The sequence below is a fragment of the Macrobrachium rosenbergii genome, chromosome 8 (assembly GCF_040412425.1).
Source record: "Macrobrachium rosenbergii isolate ZJJX-2024 chromosome 8, ASM4041242v1, whole genome shotgun sequence".
NCBI classification, from domain to species: Eukaryota; Metazoa; Arthropoda; class Malacostraca; order Decapoda; family Palaemonidae; genus Macrobrachium; species Macrobrachium rosenbergii.
Window position 1 is genome coordinate 44,250,496 of NC_089748.1, and position 18,859 is coordinate 44,269,354.

The 18,859-nt window shown below is 35.5% G+C and overlaps 1 protein-coding gene across 1 annotated transcript in view; it reads left to right on the plus strand.

Moving 5' to 3' along the window:
- Sbf (SET domain binding factor) overlaps positions 1-18,859 on the plus strand; it is a 67,845-nt gene that overhangs the window by 21,732 nt on the left and 27,254 nt on the right. Inside the window, exons 10-26 of the mRNA XM_067107637.1 lie at positions 174-287; positions 681-875; positions 1,072-1,272; positions 2,060-2,232; positions 2,622-2,727; positions 2,970-3,176; positions 4,029-4,142; positions 4,277-4,450; positions 4,577-4,691; positions 5,260-5,425; positions 6,829-6,959; positions 7,193-7,302; positions 9,874-10,069; positions 10,213-10,349; positions 11,887-12,068; positions 12,721-12,914; positions 18,615-18,737. Coding sequence (XP_066963738.1) covers positions 174-287; positions 681-875; positions 1,072-1,272; positions 2,060-2,232; positions 2,622-2,727; positions 2,970-3,176; positions 4,029-4,142; positions 4,277-4,450; positions 4,577-4,691; positions 5,260-5,425; positions 6,829-6,959; positions 7,193-7,302; positions 9,874-10,069; positions 10,213-10,349; positions 11,887-12,068; positions 12,721-12,914; positions 18,615-18,737 — 2,638 coding nt within the window. The remainder of the gene's footprint in view (positions 1-173; positions 288-680; positions 876-1,071; positions 1,273-2,059; positions 2,233-2,621; positions 2,728-2,969; positions 3,177-4,028; positions 4,143-4,276; positions 4,451-4,576; positions 4,692-5,259; positions 5,426-6,828; positions 6,960-7,192; positions 7,303-9,873; positions 10,070-10,212; positions 10,350-11,886; positions 12,069-12,720; positions 12,915-18,614; positions 18,738-18,859) is intronic.

Consider the following 18,859-nt stretch of genomic DNA (forward strand, 5'->3'; position numbering starts at 1 on the left):
TAGTATTCTTTGGTGTTATATCATAAAGTGAACTGACAAAGTGAGACTGTGGTTATTTGTATCTGTTCAGAGATTTTTCATTTTGTGTGTACAGTACTTGATAAAATTATCTTTTCATTAAAATATGGCTTTATGTGGATGTGACGTAATATATTGTATAATTTGCAACACAGATGGATGTAATTGTAGCAGACTTAGATGGTGGAGCTATTCGTGTTCCCGAAAGTCTCACAGTTTCACTCCTACCTGAGCCCTTTTGGTCTCAGACCCATGCTGCGCTCTCTAGGGTAAGTTTTTGCGTATGTGTGTTTGTGTTTGTGCAGAATTTTTTTTCTGTTCCTTTCCTCTTATGATTATTCTGCATTGTGGTTGGGATAGATTTTTAATTCTTTACTACTAATTACAGTCATAAGGTTGAAAAATATTACATACAACTGCTGTATTTTAAATGTAGTGGTTTAAGTTGTAAAATTGATAAGAACGTACTTGGCAGTTTAAAGTACTTCTTACATATTGGAATGGCACATTTATACTCAACATTATTTTCTGAAGTTTTGTTTCAAGATTGCAGAAAATAGGTCCTTCCATGTTTTTCATGTAGAAATCCTAACGAAAAAGCATGTGAAAATAAAACAGTACATCTCGCCAAACACAGCTCTCTCCGTTATCTTGATTTGCAGGTCCTTCACCCTGATCTCAACACTGCAGACAATGCCTTTCCCTCAAGTGCTGGAATAAGAGCATCCCCACACATCATGGTAGATAAGGAGATTCGATCAGTATTCATGCGGATGTTTGCTGAACTCTTGCAGGGATACCGTTCTTGTCTGACCATCATCAGAATACATCCAAGACCAGTTATCACATTTCATAAGGTATGTTGTGCATGTTGGATGTTTTTTTTTGAGTGAAATGATCAGATCACATGTGTGTAAAGTAAAGTTATGGTTAGAAGCTCATGCAGGATCATTTATTTTCTGGATTTAAGCAATGTTTGGGCAGTTTTCAGTTCTTTATATCTTTATATCTTTTTATGTAATTGTAAAGCACATCACTCTCATCGTTTTTCAGGCCTCTTTTCTTGGCAACCGAGGGATGGTGGACAATGAATTTGTAGGAAAAGTTTTAGATTGTATGTTCTTCACTACATTTGTTACGGAAAGAGGTCCTCCATGGCGAGTCTGTGATTTATGGGATGATCTTTATTCCAACATTGGGGACCAACTGCGCCTCGAACAGCATGATAGTCGAATGCTTCTAGTCCATATTCAGGTAAAGTTCTGTGTCCTGTGAACTTGGCAAAATGCAGTGGGTTTTCATGAATGTTTTAAAGATTTTCCTGAAAAGTTTATCAATACTATTAATACTGTATTATTATGATTATTGAGTTTTACCTCATATTGGCATCATACTGAAGACTTTAAGTGAAATATGAGGGATATAGCACCATCATCTTTTCCTTATGAGTTCTGGGTTGATCGCAGATGTGAGATAGAAATTTATTTCAGCCTACTGGTATCGTTAAATTTTAAAAAATTATTATTTACTATTTAGTATTATATTTTTTATTTTCAAGCTCGGTCTCATCTATTAGTTTTTCCTTATCTGAATGTCTTTTTGCTTAATAATCTTTGGTTTTGAAAAATAACTGTCCAGGTTGTTATGCAATCCTTGTTGGAATCTCTGCAAAATCCTGATCCTTAAGAAATCTATGTCCAGATCTTTACAAAATGATTATTAGTGAGGTCCATATCTTTGAGGGTTAATGTACTGTGTTGTTTGTGAAATTTGAATTTGTGGATCCTTACTGAAATGCTTTAGCTACAAAAGAGCTGTTTAGATTATGAATTATATACAGTAGTTTGGTTGACGTAGGAAACATTCAACTGCTCAGTGTGAACTACATATTGTTGTTTGTAACTGAACCATATTAATGTGTAGTAAATGTCATATCAAAATTCTTGCATATCAAATTTATTACATACTCTAAAACTGACTGATGCATTGTGGTGTTGGTGCATCAGATATCCTGTATAAGCAAATTGTGTGATTATTCCAGGAACTTGCTCAACAACTATATAGCAACGAGAACCCTAACCCACAGCCATTTGTTGCTAAGATCCCAAAACCCACTGAAGGTTCTTTTACCCGTATCCATCAACCAGTCTTCCCGCACATTGATACTCAGCAGGTTCAGAGTATCATTGATGAAGGCACTGCCAAAAAAGTAAAGTAAGTTCAGTGCATAGTTATTCATTTTAAGCAATAGGCCATTTTCACTTGGAAAGTTTGGCGTCAGCAAAGAAAAAAAAAGATGGTACTTCTTGCCATAAGCTGCCCACTATCAAGGATGTCTTCACAGAAGCTTTGCATGCCTTCATGATATAGTTGTTAAATATATGTTTAAACAATTGTTTTTAGCTTGAGAATGAAGTGTTGCAAAAACTTCAGCGAGTCACTGTACAATGTAGCAGTGTGTGCTGCTATTTTTTCAACTTATTAAAATGTCATTTTTTTTCCAGTATAGTTTTATGTATTTAGTTATTTAAAGCTTGAATATGTCAGTTTCTGTGGAATATAATTTTGAAGGTATTTAGGGATATAATTTTTCTTGAATTCAGAATACCCCAGAAAGCCGGTCAACCAAGAATAGTACCAATGGGACCCCATATCTCTAGTCTGCAGTCTGGTCGAGGGCTGGTATCTAGTTCTGCCAGAAGATTAGAGGTAGGCTTCACTCTTACATCATGTCAAGACAATTGTTGACCTTAACCAACCTACATATACTTTAGTGACAGATTGTTTGTAAAGGATATGTTTTCAGTTGTAGGGAATAAACTGAGTTTTTTTTTTATCAATTGCTATAGACTTCTTATTAATGTTTTCACTGTACTATACTAGTTAATGTAATTTTGACTGTTCTAGGTTATGAGGAACTGCGTTAGTTAATGTAATTTTGACTGTTCTAGGTTATGAGGAACTGCGTTAATTGTATATTTGAAAATAAAATTAGTGATGCTCGTAAAACATTTCCTGCTGTTCTACGAGCTCTCAAAAGCAAAGCTGCTCGCCTGGCGCTATGTACCGAACTTAGTCATCATGTTCTAGGCAACAAGGCTGTGCTTGAACACCAGCAGTTTGATCTGGTGGTTCGTCTCATGAATTGCGCTCTACAGGTAAGTTACCTGATGGATTCTTAAGGTATTGTACTGCTCCAAGAATTTTATTGTTCAGCATATACTTAAAAGTCACTACAGTATAATTATTATCAGTACAGGCAGTCCCTGGTTAACAGTGGGCTCAGTTAACGGCGATCCGGTTTTACAGGGGTTGTCTAGCGATGAAAATCGGCAATTTTCGGCACTGAAAATCGCCAATTTCAGCTTATGGGTACCGATAATTGGTTATTGGCGCTGATACATACCTAACAGAAGCGCCAGTAACCGAAAATCGGTGCTTTTCAGTGCTGATAAGCCTCGAAAATTGCTGAAGAAGCCCAAAAATCACCGATTTTCGGTTAGCGGCAATTTTCGGTTATCATCACACCCTCAGAATGGAATCCCCTCCAATAACCGAGGACTGCCTGTATTTGTTTCCTTTATATTTACACTGAATTGTTTTGCCATTCCAAAATCATTCATGGAAAATATTCATAGATTTAGGTCTTAAGTAAATAGGTATGCATTATAAACTTACATCAGAGCACACAGTCTAATTCTTTTACCTAAAGGTCAAGAAATTGAATACATTTTTACAACCACCAGTTTCCTATCCAGGACACCTTGTGATTGACCTGTCAGGGCTTACTCAAAGGATTCATCTAAGCGAGGTGGAAACAGGACCAAGTTAAAGATGTAGAATATCTAGGTAGGAAGAGATCAATAGGTGGGGATGAAAAGCATAAGACAGGAATCAGTAAAGATGAGGTTTGAAGGGGTTTCCAAGAACCTTTAAAACTGTAAACAAGTTTCTATGCAGTTATTGCTACAAAGAATGTTTGATTTTTCATTGTCTCCATTTGTTTGCAGGATGACTCTCCAATGGATGAACATGGTGTAGCTGCAGCTTTGCTACCACTCTCAACAGCATTTTGTCGAAAACTTTGCACTGGAGTTATTCAGTTTGCTTATACGTGCATACAGGTATGGTTGATGTGTATTTAGCTCTTATTAGTAGATGTTATGAAAATGAAAACAGATTGTTAGAAAAAAAAAAATGTGGAAAACTTGCAACTGCTGCCATTTGTATTTTTGTTTTTTTCTGTATATTTCTTTAGGACCATCCAGTCTGGGGAAATCAGCAATTCTGGGAAGCTTCGTTTTATCAAGATGTACAGAAAGAAATCAAGAGCCTCTATTCAGAGAGATCTCAGCAAACAAGCCGTACATCCATATGCTCAGATTCTCCTCTGATAAAGGAGACTGCACTCAGCCCTGTTAATCCCAGAGATGTAAGGACTCAAAACAATTAAAATGTAGTTTAGTGTATTGTGTAACTATAATTTAAGTTCTAATGGAAATCTTGTATGAAATTGTTGTCTTTAAATAACACTTTTATATCTGCTTCCTTCGAACAGCCGTTAGAAACAGTCTCTTGGAAAGAAGGGAGATTGTCTTTCATCAGACCTCAGGAATCATCAGCACTGGAGATAGCAGCAGAACAAATGCGACTTTGGCACAGTATTGAATTAAGTAAGGAAGACTCTATTTTTGATGGAGTAAATATTTCAAATCTTGTTTAATTGAAATTACTATTTTACTTGAAGATAATTTGTTAGGAAGCATTCCATAATTTTTTTTTTATTGAGTTTTAGAGAGAAGCTTGCATGCTAGGAGTTAAAGGTTACGTAATTTGACACGTTTTGCTGGTACTTGTATTAAACTGGATTGTTTCAAGTACAAGAGAAATTTATCAGTCAGTTGGGTTAGTGATCCAATTTTTGTGTGCATATGACCTTGTCCCCCAATGCCATTATCTCAGAAATACATTAGTAAAGCTATGATAGAAATGGTGACATGAGAAAAGCCTGACATATGTGCAGGTATCAAGTTATCAAATTGTGTACAATTAGATTTGTTTTTAAATGATTGAAATGTATTCATTTTTAGGGAAAGAGGGTTGAATAAATTTTGGAAAATACTGCTTCCGTATAGAATGCAGCTTTCTGAAGGCCAGTTTTTTACAAAGTGCCAGCCTATGAGTGTTGATATAACAAGAAATCTGTTTAATAAACTGCTTCTGATTTAAATTTTTCTTTAGAGAAACAACGAGAATTAGTAGAGCAAGAGGAGTCGACACTGTATTCCCAAGCCATTCATTATGCAAACAGAATGGTTTTCCTGAGAGTTCCGATAGATGTTAATGCTGCTGTTCACCGAAGAACTTATAACGAACGAGATACAGCCAGTAATAGCATAACAAACAGGTGAGTGTGTAATTAAATGTAATATTTATGCATAAAATACATATATTTTTTAAAATTTGGTGGGTAACTATTCTTGGGAGAGCAGTGTAGTCAGATCATCCTGTTGACTACTCCAGTGCAAAGGGGATCCTGAAATTGTACGAGGCAGTATGTCTTCACTTGAAAGGACACATGCAATAAATTTATCTTAGACAAATTCCTGTATCATAACTCAAGTATTCACAGTGTTAGTAGAATATGAAGGAAGAATCGTGAGTGTAAAGGTGATACGAAGAAGCTCTAATACTCTTTTGAAACCAGAACTTGAAAGAAAGTAGTAATTGAAACTGCAGAATGGACCAGTACTTGGAATCATGTAATTTGAATCACAGTTTGTTTGCATAGTTCCCACCTGAACAAATAGATCGATACTAGATTAAATTGAAAATTATGGTGGTTTAAGTTTTATTGCTCACAAAGAAGTTCAGTATGTACATATTGTATCGCAAGAAAATTTAGGATATTGTAAGCAAAACTATAACATAATGACAGGTGAAGACTGACATTGCAGAAGAACATATCAATACAGCTGTCCCAAAAATTTGAGTGGTTGAGTGCCCTCCCCCCCTCCCCACACAAGCCTTACTGATATTTAATTTGAATGGTTGATTATATATCAAATTATATATGATACAGTACAATACAATACACCTTTCTTTGTAAAGTTTGTCAGCAAAATAGGATGAGAGAGAGACTTCTGTAATATGGTACAGTATATAGTTTAAGGTTTTATATTGTACAGATGTATGTCATGTGTAAGTTATAACATTTTATGAAATGCAGTGCCAGTTCAGTAAACTTAATTCTTTCAAATACCACTCATACATGTAGGGACAGGTAAATATCTATTGCCTTTCAAGTCTTTCACACTGTGGCTCAGTGATATTGAATGACATTGATGATTAAGGAAATGGAGGTGCAGCACAAACATGCTGATGTAGTCCTTGCTGTATTATAATCACACACACACACACACACACACACACAATGTAAGGCATTATCATCATGGTTGGAGGTGGATCACTAGTGTCTTCATCCTCGTCATCATTTCATACAATTAACTTTTACTGTAGGATTAAGTTGACAAAAATGGTATGAAAACTAGGACTTAGGGCCAGGTAGTAGTTTAGGATCTTCCTTGAACTTACCAGAGGTCCATATCAGGCTGTTCAACCCATTTACAGTAATGCCTAGTACAATTCCTGCTTGATCTAAATCAGCCTCGCACCTTTTGTTATCTTAAAAATGAAATGATCTTGTGTTACTGTGCATATTAGTTTTTAAATTCCTTGTTGCATAGAATTGTACAAGATTTTGTATACTATGTAAGTGTGAAAATTTATTGGATTTCTTTTTATCTTTAGCATGGCTGAAAGTGATAGTCTAGATGCTGAATCAGGGTTCGAAGACCAGGAGCAAAGTGATCGAGAGGCCAGTGTTGTTCGCTTTGTTTCCCGATTTGTAGATAAAGTTTGCACTGAAGGAAATGTCACAGGTAAGAGTTGAGAATTGGGACAAATGTTTCAGTTAATCTACCATGCAATCAATCTCTTACTCAGGAAAATGTCAGGGAAGTAGCTTAAAGAAATTTAATGTATTGTCATTTAGTAAATAATAAAGGATTTTTGGTTTAAGCTGTTAACTTTTCTCATGTATTGGAGTGGGATTACTTTTTAACTAATTTTTTGTGTTGGCAGAAATTAGCTGATAATGTTCTTTTTTTAACAGAGGAGCATATCAAATCACTACACCAGATGATTCCTGGAGTTGTAGCCATGCATGTAGAAATGCTAGATGCTGTGCATAAAGAATCCAAACGTCTACCACCAATACAGAAGGTAATACCCTTATATTTCTTCACTTTATTATGTTTTGAATTACATTATAACACTTTATTTGTTTGTTGACCCAAGAACTTATTTAATTTGGGGATTTCATACAAATTTATGAGGTATGATTTATTTCATAGTTGTTTTCCTTTTCCATATACAGTACATATTACATTGTTAAGGAATGTTACCTTATTGAGGGGCTATATTTTAATGTCATAATGTTTTTTCATGCCTCTGCTAAAATTATATTAGTGAGATTTCCATTTCTTCAGCCGAAAGTTACATTCTGATATTAGTGTGCTATGCAGTCAAATGTTTGTAAAGACTTGTTTTTCTGATCTTAGAAAAAATGCGGAAATTTGTTATGCTCTGAAAACTATTTTCTTTTTTATTTTGTTTCATCCTGTAATCATTAAAAAAAAAATTTGGCATAACGAGTTTGCCAGTTCGAGAACGAGTACAAGTACTGTACCATTTTACTGGAAAAACTAGGTGCGAAGTTTGAGTTAAATTTGATGTACCGCATGTTTACTATGTAAATAGTTGAGGGGACTTGGAGTTCCAAGCAATTGGCTATTTACAGCTGTATTCCCGATTAACGAAAATTTTTTTTTGGTTCCTGTAGTCTAGCATATTCCTGCGTTGTGCAGAATATAGACAGAGTGTTGATGGCACTTACAAACCTGACCCCAGGTACACAGAAATTGCATATGGTCAGGTGAGAGTAAAATGGTGCACTTTTTAAGTAATGGCTTTCATGTTGGGTTTTTGACGTGTTGTTTTTTTTGGGTGCAAGACTGGCTCACATTCTTGTGTACTGGACATTTTATTTTCAACTCCTTACTTTCATAATCTCACCGGTGTCTTCAGTAGGGTGCCAGTTAAAAAAATACTTGTGGGCCTTCAGATTGTTCATGATTGTTAATGCAAGACAAGAAACAAATTTTGTGTAATGTGTAGTCACCATTCTAGTCTTCTAAACTGAAAAATTCTTTTAACAGTTATTTTTACATAACTGTAGATTGATAACGGTGTACAGTCTTTGGATTATAGTTAATTATATCATGGTTCAGTCTTGCAGTAACACATCAACTCTCTTTTATCCTGCTTTATTCAGTGGTGATTGAAAAAATTATAGTTAGATAAATTTTTGTAATGAATTTGGTATGGTTTGTATTAACGTCCTCCCAGGAAGTTCTGGGTGACTTACAGGTTGATTGTTTGTCTGCAGTTTCAATGTTTTCCATATGACTTAGCCACTGTGATTATGATAAAATTGCCAAAGATTTTTTAAGGAAAGTTAAGATGTTAAAAGTTTAGTTTTATGTATATTTGTCCTCTCAAATCTGTGATGTTATCACCCATTTGCAAAATTGTAGATGCTTTATTAATTGCAGCACTTTTATGTTGTATGAAAGGGGACTATTTTATTGATACTTATAAACCCATGAAAAACATTATTTGCCATTCTGTAGTTGCATTGTTAATTAATGCAGTTTTTGTGTTATTTGGTAGTGATAAAGATCTTTTGAAATTTAGTGGTCATGTGAAAGACATTAATAATAATTTGAAAGACTTGATATATGAGATGTTATATTTGCAATTGAAATTTGCCTTTCATTAATTCTTTCATGTACAGTCGACCCCGCCTATTCGCGGTTCCAGATTCGTGGCCTCACTTATTTGCAGATTTCTCACATATATACACATTATTCGCAGAAAATTCACCTATTATTTTATAGAGAAATATTCACAAATTACTGTATATTCATATCATTTTCGTGACTAAATGCACTTTTTGTAATAAAGATATTAAAATATTCAGGTGTAAGAATTTGTAGAGGGTTTTTTGGTGTTTTGAACTATCAAAATAGGCAGTTATAAGTGTTTTTAGAGGGGTTTTAAGTGTTCGCAGAGTTGAGCTATTCGCGGGGGCTAGTGGTATGTATCCCTTGCGAATACCGGGCGTCGACTGTGACATTTTATGCAGTTTAACAGAAAGTTCTGACTTGAGGGTAATGCTAAATGTATCAAGTCAATGAGCTTTAGCTCGTAAGATGTGTTGTAGATTTCCAGACTTGCTAAGTTAGAAAGAATTAAATCAGGAAAAACAGAAAAACTCCCAGTGCAGTAAACCAAGAGCTAGCAGGATATTAGTAAAATATTTTAACTTCTCCCTCTTCATTCTGCTTTAATCATAGCAGTAGAAATAATCCCTCCATTATTGGCTAAGGACTTTGCACTCACTGGTTTTGGTAACACACTTGAGCATTCTTCACCTGGATAGATAGACAATTAACTTAACCAGAACCTGGCAGTGAAATAAAAAGCTTCTTGTTACAACCCTGTTGCGAATTGTTTCACTGATACTTGAGTGATGCTACTTTTGGATAGTGAGGATCTCATATTTGATAACCTAGATGAAGGCCTTACTTTGAATATTCTGTATTCATATCAGGTCTGTTTTTGAGGGTAACCATTAATGTGTCCTATATTGTTTATATTTTTGTTATTAGAGTATATTTTTTTGTATAATTATGCCTTGTAAATTCTAAAAGTTATCTTATTTAATTATAGCCCAAGATTTTGCTGCCATCGTTGATACCGGGTGAAGAAGTGATGTACGAGGGTCTTCGAGTATATCTGTTACCTGATGGCAGGGAAGAGTCGACAGGTGGTAATGTTGGCGGCCCAATGTTATTGCCAGCTGAAGGAGCACTGTTCCTTACTAACTACCGGCTAATATTCAAAGGTCTCCCCACAGATCCTTATGGTAAGTTAGGAAAATTCCAATATACAATTATCACAAGATGCATTCTTGTTTGTAGTTATTACTCTGAATAATATTTTTCGTACATACAGTAATAGTAATGTGAAGTTCAGTAAATAGTAGTGAAATCATCATTTTCTCTAAAGCTTGCGAGCAGGTTGTGGTGAGGTCAATGCCTGTCTCGTCCATAACAAGAGAGAAGCGGGTTCCAGCTAATCAGCACCCTGGGCCAATGGATCAGTGGCTCAATGAGGGTCTCCAGATAAGATCCAATACTTTCCAGGTAAGTCGTATTTGCTAGTTAACCAGTTCATTAAGCAGGTGTTTCCCTTTCTGGACTTCATACTTCTAAAGTTATGTAACTTAGGCTTTCTCGGTTCATTTCTTCCCTTTTGATGTTGAATGTACTGTACACCTAGGCATATTTATTTGTTCCCCTTTGAAGTTGAACGTGATGTCCACCTAGGTATATTAATTTGTTTCCTTTTGACGTTGCACGCAGTGTGCACCAGGCATATTTAAAAACAGGTGGGTCACATTAGCCTTTGGGAGTGGCTGAGAGATGATGATTTTTGGTAAAGTAAAACAGGAAGGTCTCTTATCTTGACATTCATTATCACAGCATTTAGTATAATACATAATGACAGTGTTCCAGAATATATATGCAGCTCTTTGGAATATCTTGTAATGCTGTATGACAGGATGGGTGCAGTAATTTTTAGGCTGAATCCTTGAATGTAATCAGACTAAGTCAATTTTATTTCTGGTGTTTGGGTGCTATACAGGTATCATCATGTTTGGTGCTTTTTACATCTGCCAGTGCATATGTTGCACTCTACTACTGGCTGTTGCCAATGTTGTCAAGTTCCATTGTCTTTGTTGTCTTACAGCCATCTTTTTGTGTTTTCATTTTGTTAGGGCATCCTGAATTGTTTTTGTACTTCAGTGAATAACATGATGTATACTGTATTGCTTCTGGCAAATAACTTGATGCTCATATAAGGGTATAACTTTGAAATCCCTATGCATCGTGTATGAAAATTAGACTATGTTTATTGCTGAAAATGTTGCCTTTGTCAACAGTATGTGAAGAGTATGGTATGAAGGTGACCTTTCATGATATCAAGAACACTGAAAAAATGAGGTGTTGCCGTATGAGGATCCAGGCATTTGCCATGGTCGCTTCTGTTTTCCTGATACAACCATCCTGGTGCAACTAGGGTTTTTTTTAGGGAAATGAGATATGGTTAATGGGTTTATATGGAACCCATGCTTTGTGAAAAACTAGACTATTTCTTTTTTTACATATATGGTCTCCTCAACTTTTGGTCTGTGAATTTTTTGCTGAATTATGCAGATGGCTGCAAAAATTCAGAAATATTCCAAATAATTATTGATGAACCATGAATAACCATTCCTGTGAATTAGGTGGTCAGCTGAAGTAGTATTTGTTCCTGGGTAATATGCTATAAATATATATTGAAAAATAAGGCATTCACTATTTCTTGGATATTGTGGAATATGTAGGTAGAAATTCACCTAGGTACTGATAGCACTTGCTGCTATCTTGATGTACATGCATTGTTATCATACATAAAGTTAGCTTGGGTATTAGAGCTTGAGAAAACATATCTCTTCAAGATGAGCAATAACAGGGAGGTGGAAGAATGATAAAAAACATAGGTCTTACAGTTTTGATATGAAACTATTGACTGTTATTTCAAGGTACACAGTAAAATCCCTCATCATAGCTCATTATCTAATTTATATGCCTAAATATATTTACTGCTCTGAAAGAAAATGCTTTTTCTTTTTCACAGTTAATTAAGGTAGCCTTCGATGAAGAAGTTTCTCAAGAAAGCATAGAAACTATGAGGAAATTAATCAACCGATTACGTCACCCACCTACCATCAATCAGCTGTTTGCCTTTGCTGGTCAGAATCATGTTCCCGCAACTCCAAGTCGACAACCAAAGGATAAACCTGGTTATGGAACACTTAGGTATGTCATTTGACAGCCATTTGTGGAAACTCATTTCAGTGTGAATTTTTTCAGTGAAATCTTCAATTATTAATTTAGATAAGATAGAGATTAGGTATCCTTGTGGTTGTCTAATCCCCTGGCTAGCCCTCTTGCCACTGGTCTTTTTATTATTAGTATGCAGAATAAAATTACCTCAGAGTTTTGGGATGATACTTGCATCCTTAGGGTTATACTTAGAAATTGTTCCTAACTAATTATTGTATTAAGTGGACCCCTGCCTATTCACAGTTTCGGATGTGCAGTTTCACTTATTAGCGGATTCCACTGTGGAACATATATACACATTATTTGCGGAAAATTCACCTATTTGCGGTATTTTTCATAGAGAAATGTTTACAAATTACTGTATTTTCACATCATTTTCATGACTAAATGCACTTTTTGTGATAAAACTATTAAAATATTTAGGTATAAGCATTTTTAGAGGGTTTTTTGGTGTTTTGACCACTAAAATAGGCAGATGAGCATTTTTAGGGGGGTTTTAAGTATTCTCGGATTTGAGCCATTCCCAGGGGATAGTGGTACGCATCCCCCGCAAATACCAGCGGTCGACTGTGTATGAAGACCGTCATCATTAGCATTACTACATTTTCCATTTGGTATCTTACAGGGGCTTTGCAAAGAAGACCTTAATGAAGACTGCCAAAGCTGCTGGTTTAAAGCCCAGCAAAGGAGGAAAGAGGCATAAGTATGTCTTCCCCAGTAATAACAAGTCCATGACCTCACCTGGACGGATGAGTCTTGCCCAGGCAGCTAACATGGACCTAAGCAATGAGGAATTGCCGTATGATGACGACCTTTCCAGTAAGTATGGGCATCTCCCTAGTCTTTCAACTGCTCTTGTTCTTATCCTGTCACATACATACGCTAAACTAGTTTACATCTCTTGTGAATCTCTATTACTCAAGCTTCCAAACAGTAATCAGATGCATATTTGGCTTTTATGTTTGTAAGGTAGTCAAGCCATTCTTCTGAGTTATTACATATTATTGCCCTGAGGGGTGTTAATGCTTGCCAGTGAAAATTCTAAAGTGTAGATTGATTTAAGGGATGCTGTTGCTTGCTAAGTAAGAAGAAAATATAGTTTGGTAATTTTATATTGGTCAGCTATATTGGACAAATTATCCTTTTCATATTTTGTAGTCACTGTACATATTTTTGATAGGTTGATACATAAAAGTGAGTGGAATCTCTTCATGTTGAGCAGCTACTATTTTTGTTGCTTTGGATATGTTTTTCTTTTTGTTTAACTTTTATTTATACTATGTGTTTTTTATTGGTATTTGTTCCTTCGTTAGTTTGAAAAGATACATTGCTTGTGGAGGTGTGTAAACTAAATCATTAACAAAACACGAGTTTGAAAGTTACAATCTGTTTGTAGGTTGTAAAAACTAAGATCTTGATGGGTAAACTTTAATAAAGAAAGAAATGACTAAGAATCATGCGTGATTTTCTTTGCTTCTGGGAAATTGTATTCATAATAGCAAAAAATAAAAATATTGGCAGACCAGCAATGTGATGAATTTGTTTATATTTCGACCGGTTTGTAGTTCTATGTGCAATCAATTACTTTTATTTGATTGTAAAATTTTCAAGACTGGTTTTCACTCCTTCTTTGGTAATTGTTGACCTTGGGTGTCTGATACTGAAGGACGAGGAATCTAATGATTAGCAGAGATGAGCTATTTATCCTCAGAATTTTTTGTTGTAATATTGTTCTTTATAGTACAGTGAGGGATGGTAATTACAAGATTTTATATTAATTGCACAGTGTAGGGTATGTGCTTGGCAAGGTTAGGCCAGGGTTTGGAATAGGCTAGCTTATGTTCAGGATGGTCATAAACACTACCTGATTTTTTCAGTATTTATCACCCTTTGTGATTATAATTTAATTAATTTGATATGAAGAGGTGTTGCTGTAATGCTTTCATGCTGCGAGTGCTTTCGCCTCCTTCCTCCACATGATTAATTGAGAGGTTCAGTTACCTTTTTTTTTGGTGTATTTAAAATATGCAATTTCAGAATCACCCACACTGTTGCTAAGACATCTGCATGAAGTGATAGTGGCCCATCAGTTAAGCTGCTTTTTGAGTCTCCTAATGAACCCCTGTCGGATGCCTCACTCCTGAATTTGGTTAACCAAGTCAAGACTGTATTCCTGATTGCCATCATGTCCTCTTAAGTGTGTCAGAGAACTGCTTACCCTCTGGGCAACGTCCCTCTCCACCTGTTGGTCTTTGGAGGGCTTTTCATTTGCCAGAGTTCTTGGTCAAGATTGTCGTCTAGTAAAAACAGCTGATTATTGGACTCCTTTGTTGTGTCTTCCTTGTCCTCCTCCTCCTCCAGAAGATTGTCTACTGTGCCCTGTGAGAGACCTCAGGCCTTACATCCAGCTGACACAATCCTCCTAGCCTTCTCTTTCTTGTCTGTTTTTCACCACAGATCATCAGAATAATGTGGAGAATTCTGCTGTCCTTAACCCTTAAGGGATGGGCTAATTATATATCATGCAACCCCCCAAACTGGGCAAACTTTAAGGTTGGCCAATTTAAGAAAAAAATACATCAGTGGAAAGCGGAAGTTATGCAAATGCACTTGGTGTAAGAGAAAAAGTTATAAAAAATTTTCCCTACCTTCCATGGGAAGTTGAAAGTGAGTATTCACAACCCTATGTGGGGCCTCTTTTACAAAACACTCGTAAATTTTACCAAGTTATACATGTTTTTTCTAATAATTTATTATATTTTGTTTTGTAAAATTATAATTACAGCTCACACAGTATCATAGCAGATAAGAACTAAAATCAGTAACAGATTCCGAGTATATTTGTTGTAAATTATTTACGTAAATTTACTGAGACTGGAAGATGCAGTAACTTTTTTGGAGTATACATGTTTTTCTAATAGTTCTTTGCACTTTTCTTTGCAAAATTACAATTATAACTGACATCATATCATAAAAGGTAAGAACTAAGACTAACAGCAATCCCTGGGTATATTTATGAGCAAATAGATAAAAAGACTTCATGGGAGAGAGAGGAACAAGACATCCCCCCATCAATTGAAGAACAACACTGATCTCCCTGAGATGTCCACTGGTTGAGCTTAGCTGAGTTCTAAAGTTGCCACCATTCATTTATGGCCCATTGAAGTGATGGAAACTCTTTCCCGCTCGATATAGCCAAATCGTATGGCGTGTAATGTTAATACTCCTCAGAGGGGATCTGTCCACCACCCAAAACCTGTTTTTGATCCTCTCATGAGGGGATCCGTCCACTAAGGGTTAAAACAGCTCTTGGTGTTGCCGGAGTACTTTTTCAAGATTTTATCCAAGTGATATTTATTTGATGGGACCTATTACACAGCAGGGTTTATGATAACAGTTGGGAGGGATGCTGGTTATTCATCATCTGCCATTTCATGACTTCATCCTTGACAATTATGGCACCCTTTCTTTGCAAAATCATTGTTTATAAAATCTCCCATGAGTTTGGGTCCTCTTCTAGTCGTCTGGAGGGATTGTACCTTTTGCATCCAGGTCATCTGGGTCTACTCTTCTCTTCTCTTCGTGAATTGGATTTTGTTTTTGTCATGGAAACCAAAACATGAAAATGAAAAAGGAATGGTATGAAGGCCCTCTGACAGTGCTTGGTTCTTGAGGTCACTTTCTAAATGGTGTCTTTCAACCTACTGTACTGGAATATTTACCCTTGATCAAAGATTGAAGCTTTTGAAGTGATCCTCAGTGGTGCAACATTATTTCTTCGCCTTGCCTCTATTTCTTGACATATTTTTTGATTGATAGACTGCTAATGAAAAGTTTTTAGGGTTGACTTATGGATTCACAATAAGTCCTAGATCTTTTTACAAGTGAGTAGTTGTGTTTGTGTGTGGGGCTAATTGACTTTCATGATAATGATATTGGTAGATACATTGCATTGAAGTTCAAAATGCACACTCCTGACCTGTATGCTATAGGCTCCGGCAGTAACTCTTGAATTTGTTATTAGAATTCAACCGAGCTTCGTAGTTTTGTAATATCAGACAGTTTGTGCAACCTGAGGTTGCTGAGTGAAATTTTGTCATGGATTTTTTTTTATCACTTTATTACCATAACATGTTTGTTGCCTGCCATGTGAGGTGAGGGAAAACTACACTATTATGAATCTGTGAATATTTTTTTTGGTCTATGTTAGCATTATTTTTGGTTTATTGTTTTCAGAATAAGTATTTCATTTTCATTTTAGTTATTATGACTAATATGGGTTTTCAGTTTTCCTTTGTGTACTGTATATTGCTGCATAATGATTAAAGAACTCTGATCTGTAATTTTTTTTATGTAGATTCTCTCAAAACCTATGACTGTGCTCCTGTCATGCACTCATCTTTATGTATCAACAGGTGTGACCACTTTTTTAAGATAATTCTTTGTAGTAGATATATGAAGTGTTATAAGATTACTTTTTATGAAGTCTTTAGCACTGTTTTCAAAATGCAAACAATGGATTTATAGTTATCATTGAATTTTTTTAGCATTATAACCCATTCTTAATATTCTTTTATTTTATGTATAATTATTTGGTGTTAGTTTCTCATTTAATTTCATTTTTTATTGAAATCTTAAGTAGCTTATTTTATTTAACCTTATCAGCATTAGTAATTTACTTGCACGATGTCATGCAGTGTTACATGAAGCAATTATTACTGTATATAGCATACCTTTTCATTCTGTGTCATCTATATTTGCTATTATGATGTTGGAACCCCTTCTTTCCTGTCTCCTTCCTTTTGGTATTCTGTTTTGTAACTTTGTACTTTGAAGTTTATCGGTATTACACTAGCATATAGAGGTGAAATGTAGATCACTTAAATGTTTACCTAGTATAGTGTATTGGTAGTTGTAATACTCCTCTTCATTAAAGGGTATGGCAAGTGTGTTGGAGAAAATTTGACTTTTTTGTGAGCATGGTTATAATGTTACAGTGACGTTTCTAAGGATTAATAGTTTTCAGCTTGATATCTCGACTGACATCTCTACAGTGTTAAAGTGACAAGACCTTCCTTGCTTAAGTTGGTAACTTGGTAGATACTGGTACAGCAGGAGACTGCCTGAGTCTTCTCTGGGGCTAAAAGTAAGCTTCATTTGATTTGGGAGGTTACTCTTGTGTGTGTGGGTGTGTGTGTGAATGTGTGTTTGGGCGGGTATCCTGGGCAGGAAGGGTAGTCATCTCTTTTGGTGGCCCAAGCCCAGATAAGAGTTGTATGTGGCATTGTTGTATCTTTTAATTCATTGAGGTGTTTACCATCTTTGCTCAAGTTAAGGTACCATTGATATAAAGCTGTTTAAGAGCCGTAGCTGATGAATTAAGAATGCCAGGGTTAGAACTGGACCCTTTCTTGGGATGGATTATTTTTTTTTACCTTTGTAGCATCCTTGCGAAATTTTAACTAGGGGGTTTTGTAATCTTTATTTATTTTTTGAGACTGAATTTGACTGCACAGTATTTTCATGGTTTACATTCTTGTATGTTACTGTTCCCATGCTCGCAAAACTGATGGCTATATAGTCAGAGCTTCATTTCAGTGATTTTTTGTATGACTTGCGCTACCCATGTTAATGAGGTACTGTGTTAAAACAGTGTAATTACTTTTCTATGGTTAAGCAAGAAACTTTCAGGAAAGCTAATCCTTGTTGATCTGGTTTGGTGGTGTATTTTATTGATTGCTGTAAAAGAGAGTTCATATAACCTATATTTTATTATAGTTTACACGAATGATGTCATAGTTTATAGGAATGTTAGAATTAAATTGTCCCTAGAAATTTAAGTTTTTATATTTAGCTAACAGTGTCTCCCAAAAGATAGAATAGTAAGTTAAGTTCCTTCCTGTCGAACTTTGTAGTTTAAGGAAAATCTTAATGGTTGATATGGATGTCTTCTGGAGTTTGTCAGTATTCAGTAATGGGGCAAAATCAGGTTGGAAGCCCAAAGAAAGAATAGAGAATTAGGTAATTGTTCCATTTTAAGGATTATTCAGCTCTAAAAATTTCTTTGTTACTTTCTTTTTATTAAAACTTTTAAGTTTGATTTTTTGTTCCCAAGTAAGTTTATTTTGTTTGGTGAACTTAATTTAGGTTATGGAGTTATTGTTTCCCATCCCATCCCAAACAGTATCACCCACTTTGTCAGTTAAGTGGGGTTAGTACCTTTTTATCTTCGTGGAAAGAATAGATGTTGATAAAATGTCCTTTCCATGTGGCACCTAATGTGAAATTCATCCCCTTTTCTTGAATTCCCTGTTGTATACCTGCTAGTCAGAAATAGTAGCGTCTATGCCTAGCACATTTACAAACCCATTCTCGTCTTCATTACACTGAACGGTTGTTTTATTTTCCATGTTAGTCTGTTAGATGGTTTACTAGATTCCTTATTCCTTTATCCCTTGGTAGATTAGGGCCTTAACTTCATTCTTATTCAAGAGACATTTCTGTCCCTGGTTAACAAAGGCTCGGGTGCTCGGTATGGCTTCCTAGGTACAAGTAACAAAGGCCAGTGTAAGCTGCTCCGCGTAACATCGCCAGTCAGCCGCAGTTCTGAGGAATTGGACTGTGGTGGGAGACTGTCACCTAGTGAGTTCTTCCAGAGAGGTTGATGCTGCTATTGATTGTATTGTAATTCTGTTTTATAGATATATGATAATATTCTGTGATAACCTGTTGATTAAATATTAAAACACTATTAGAATTAATAA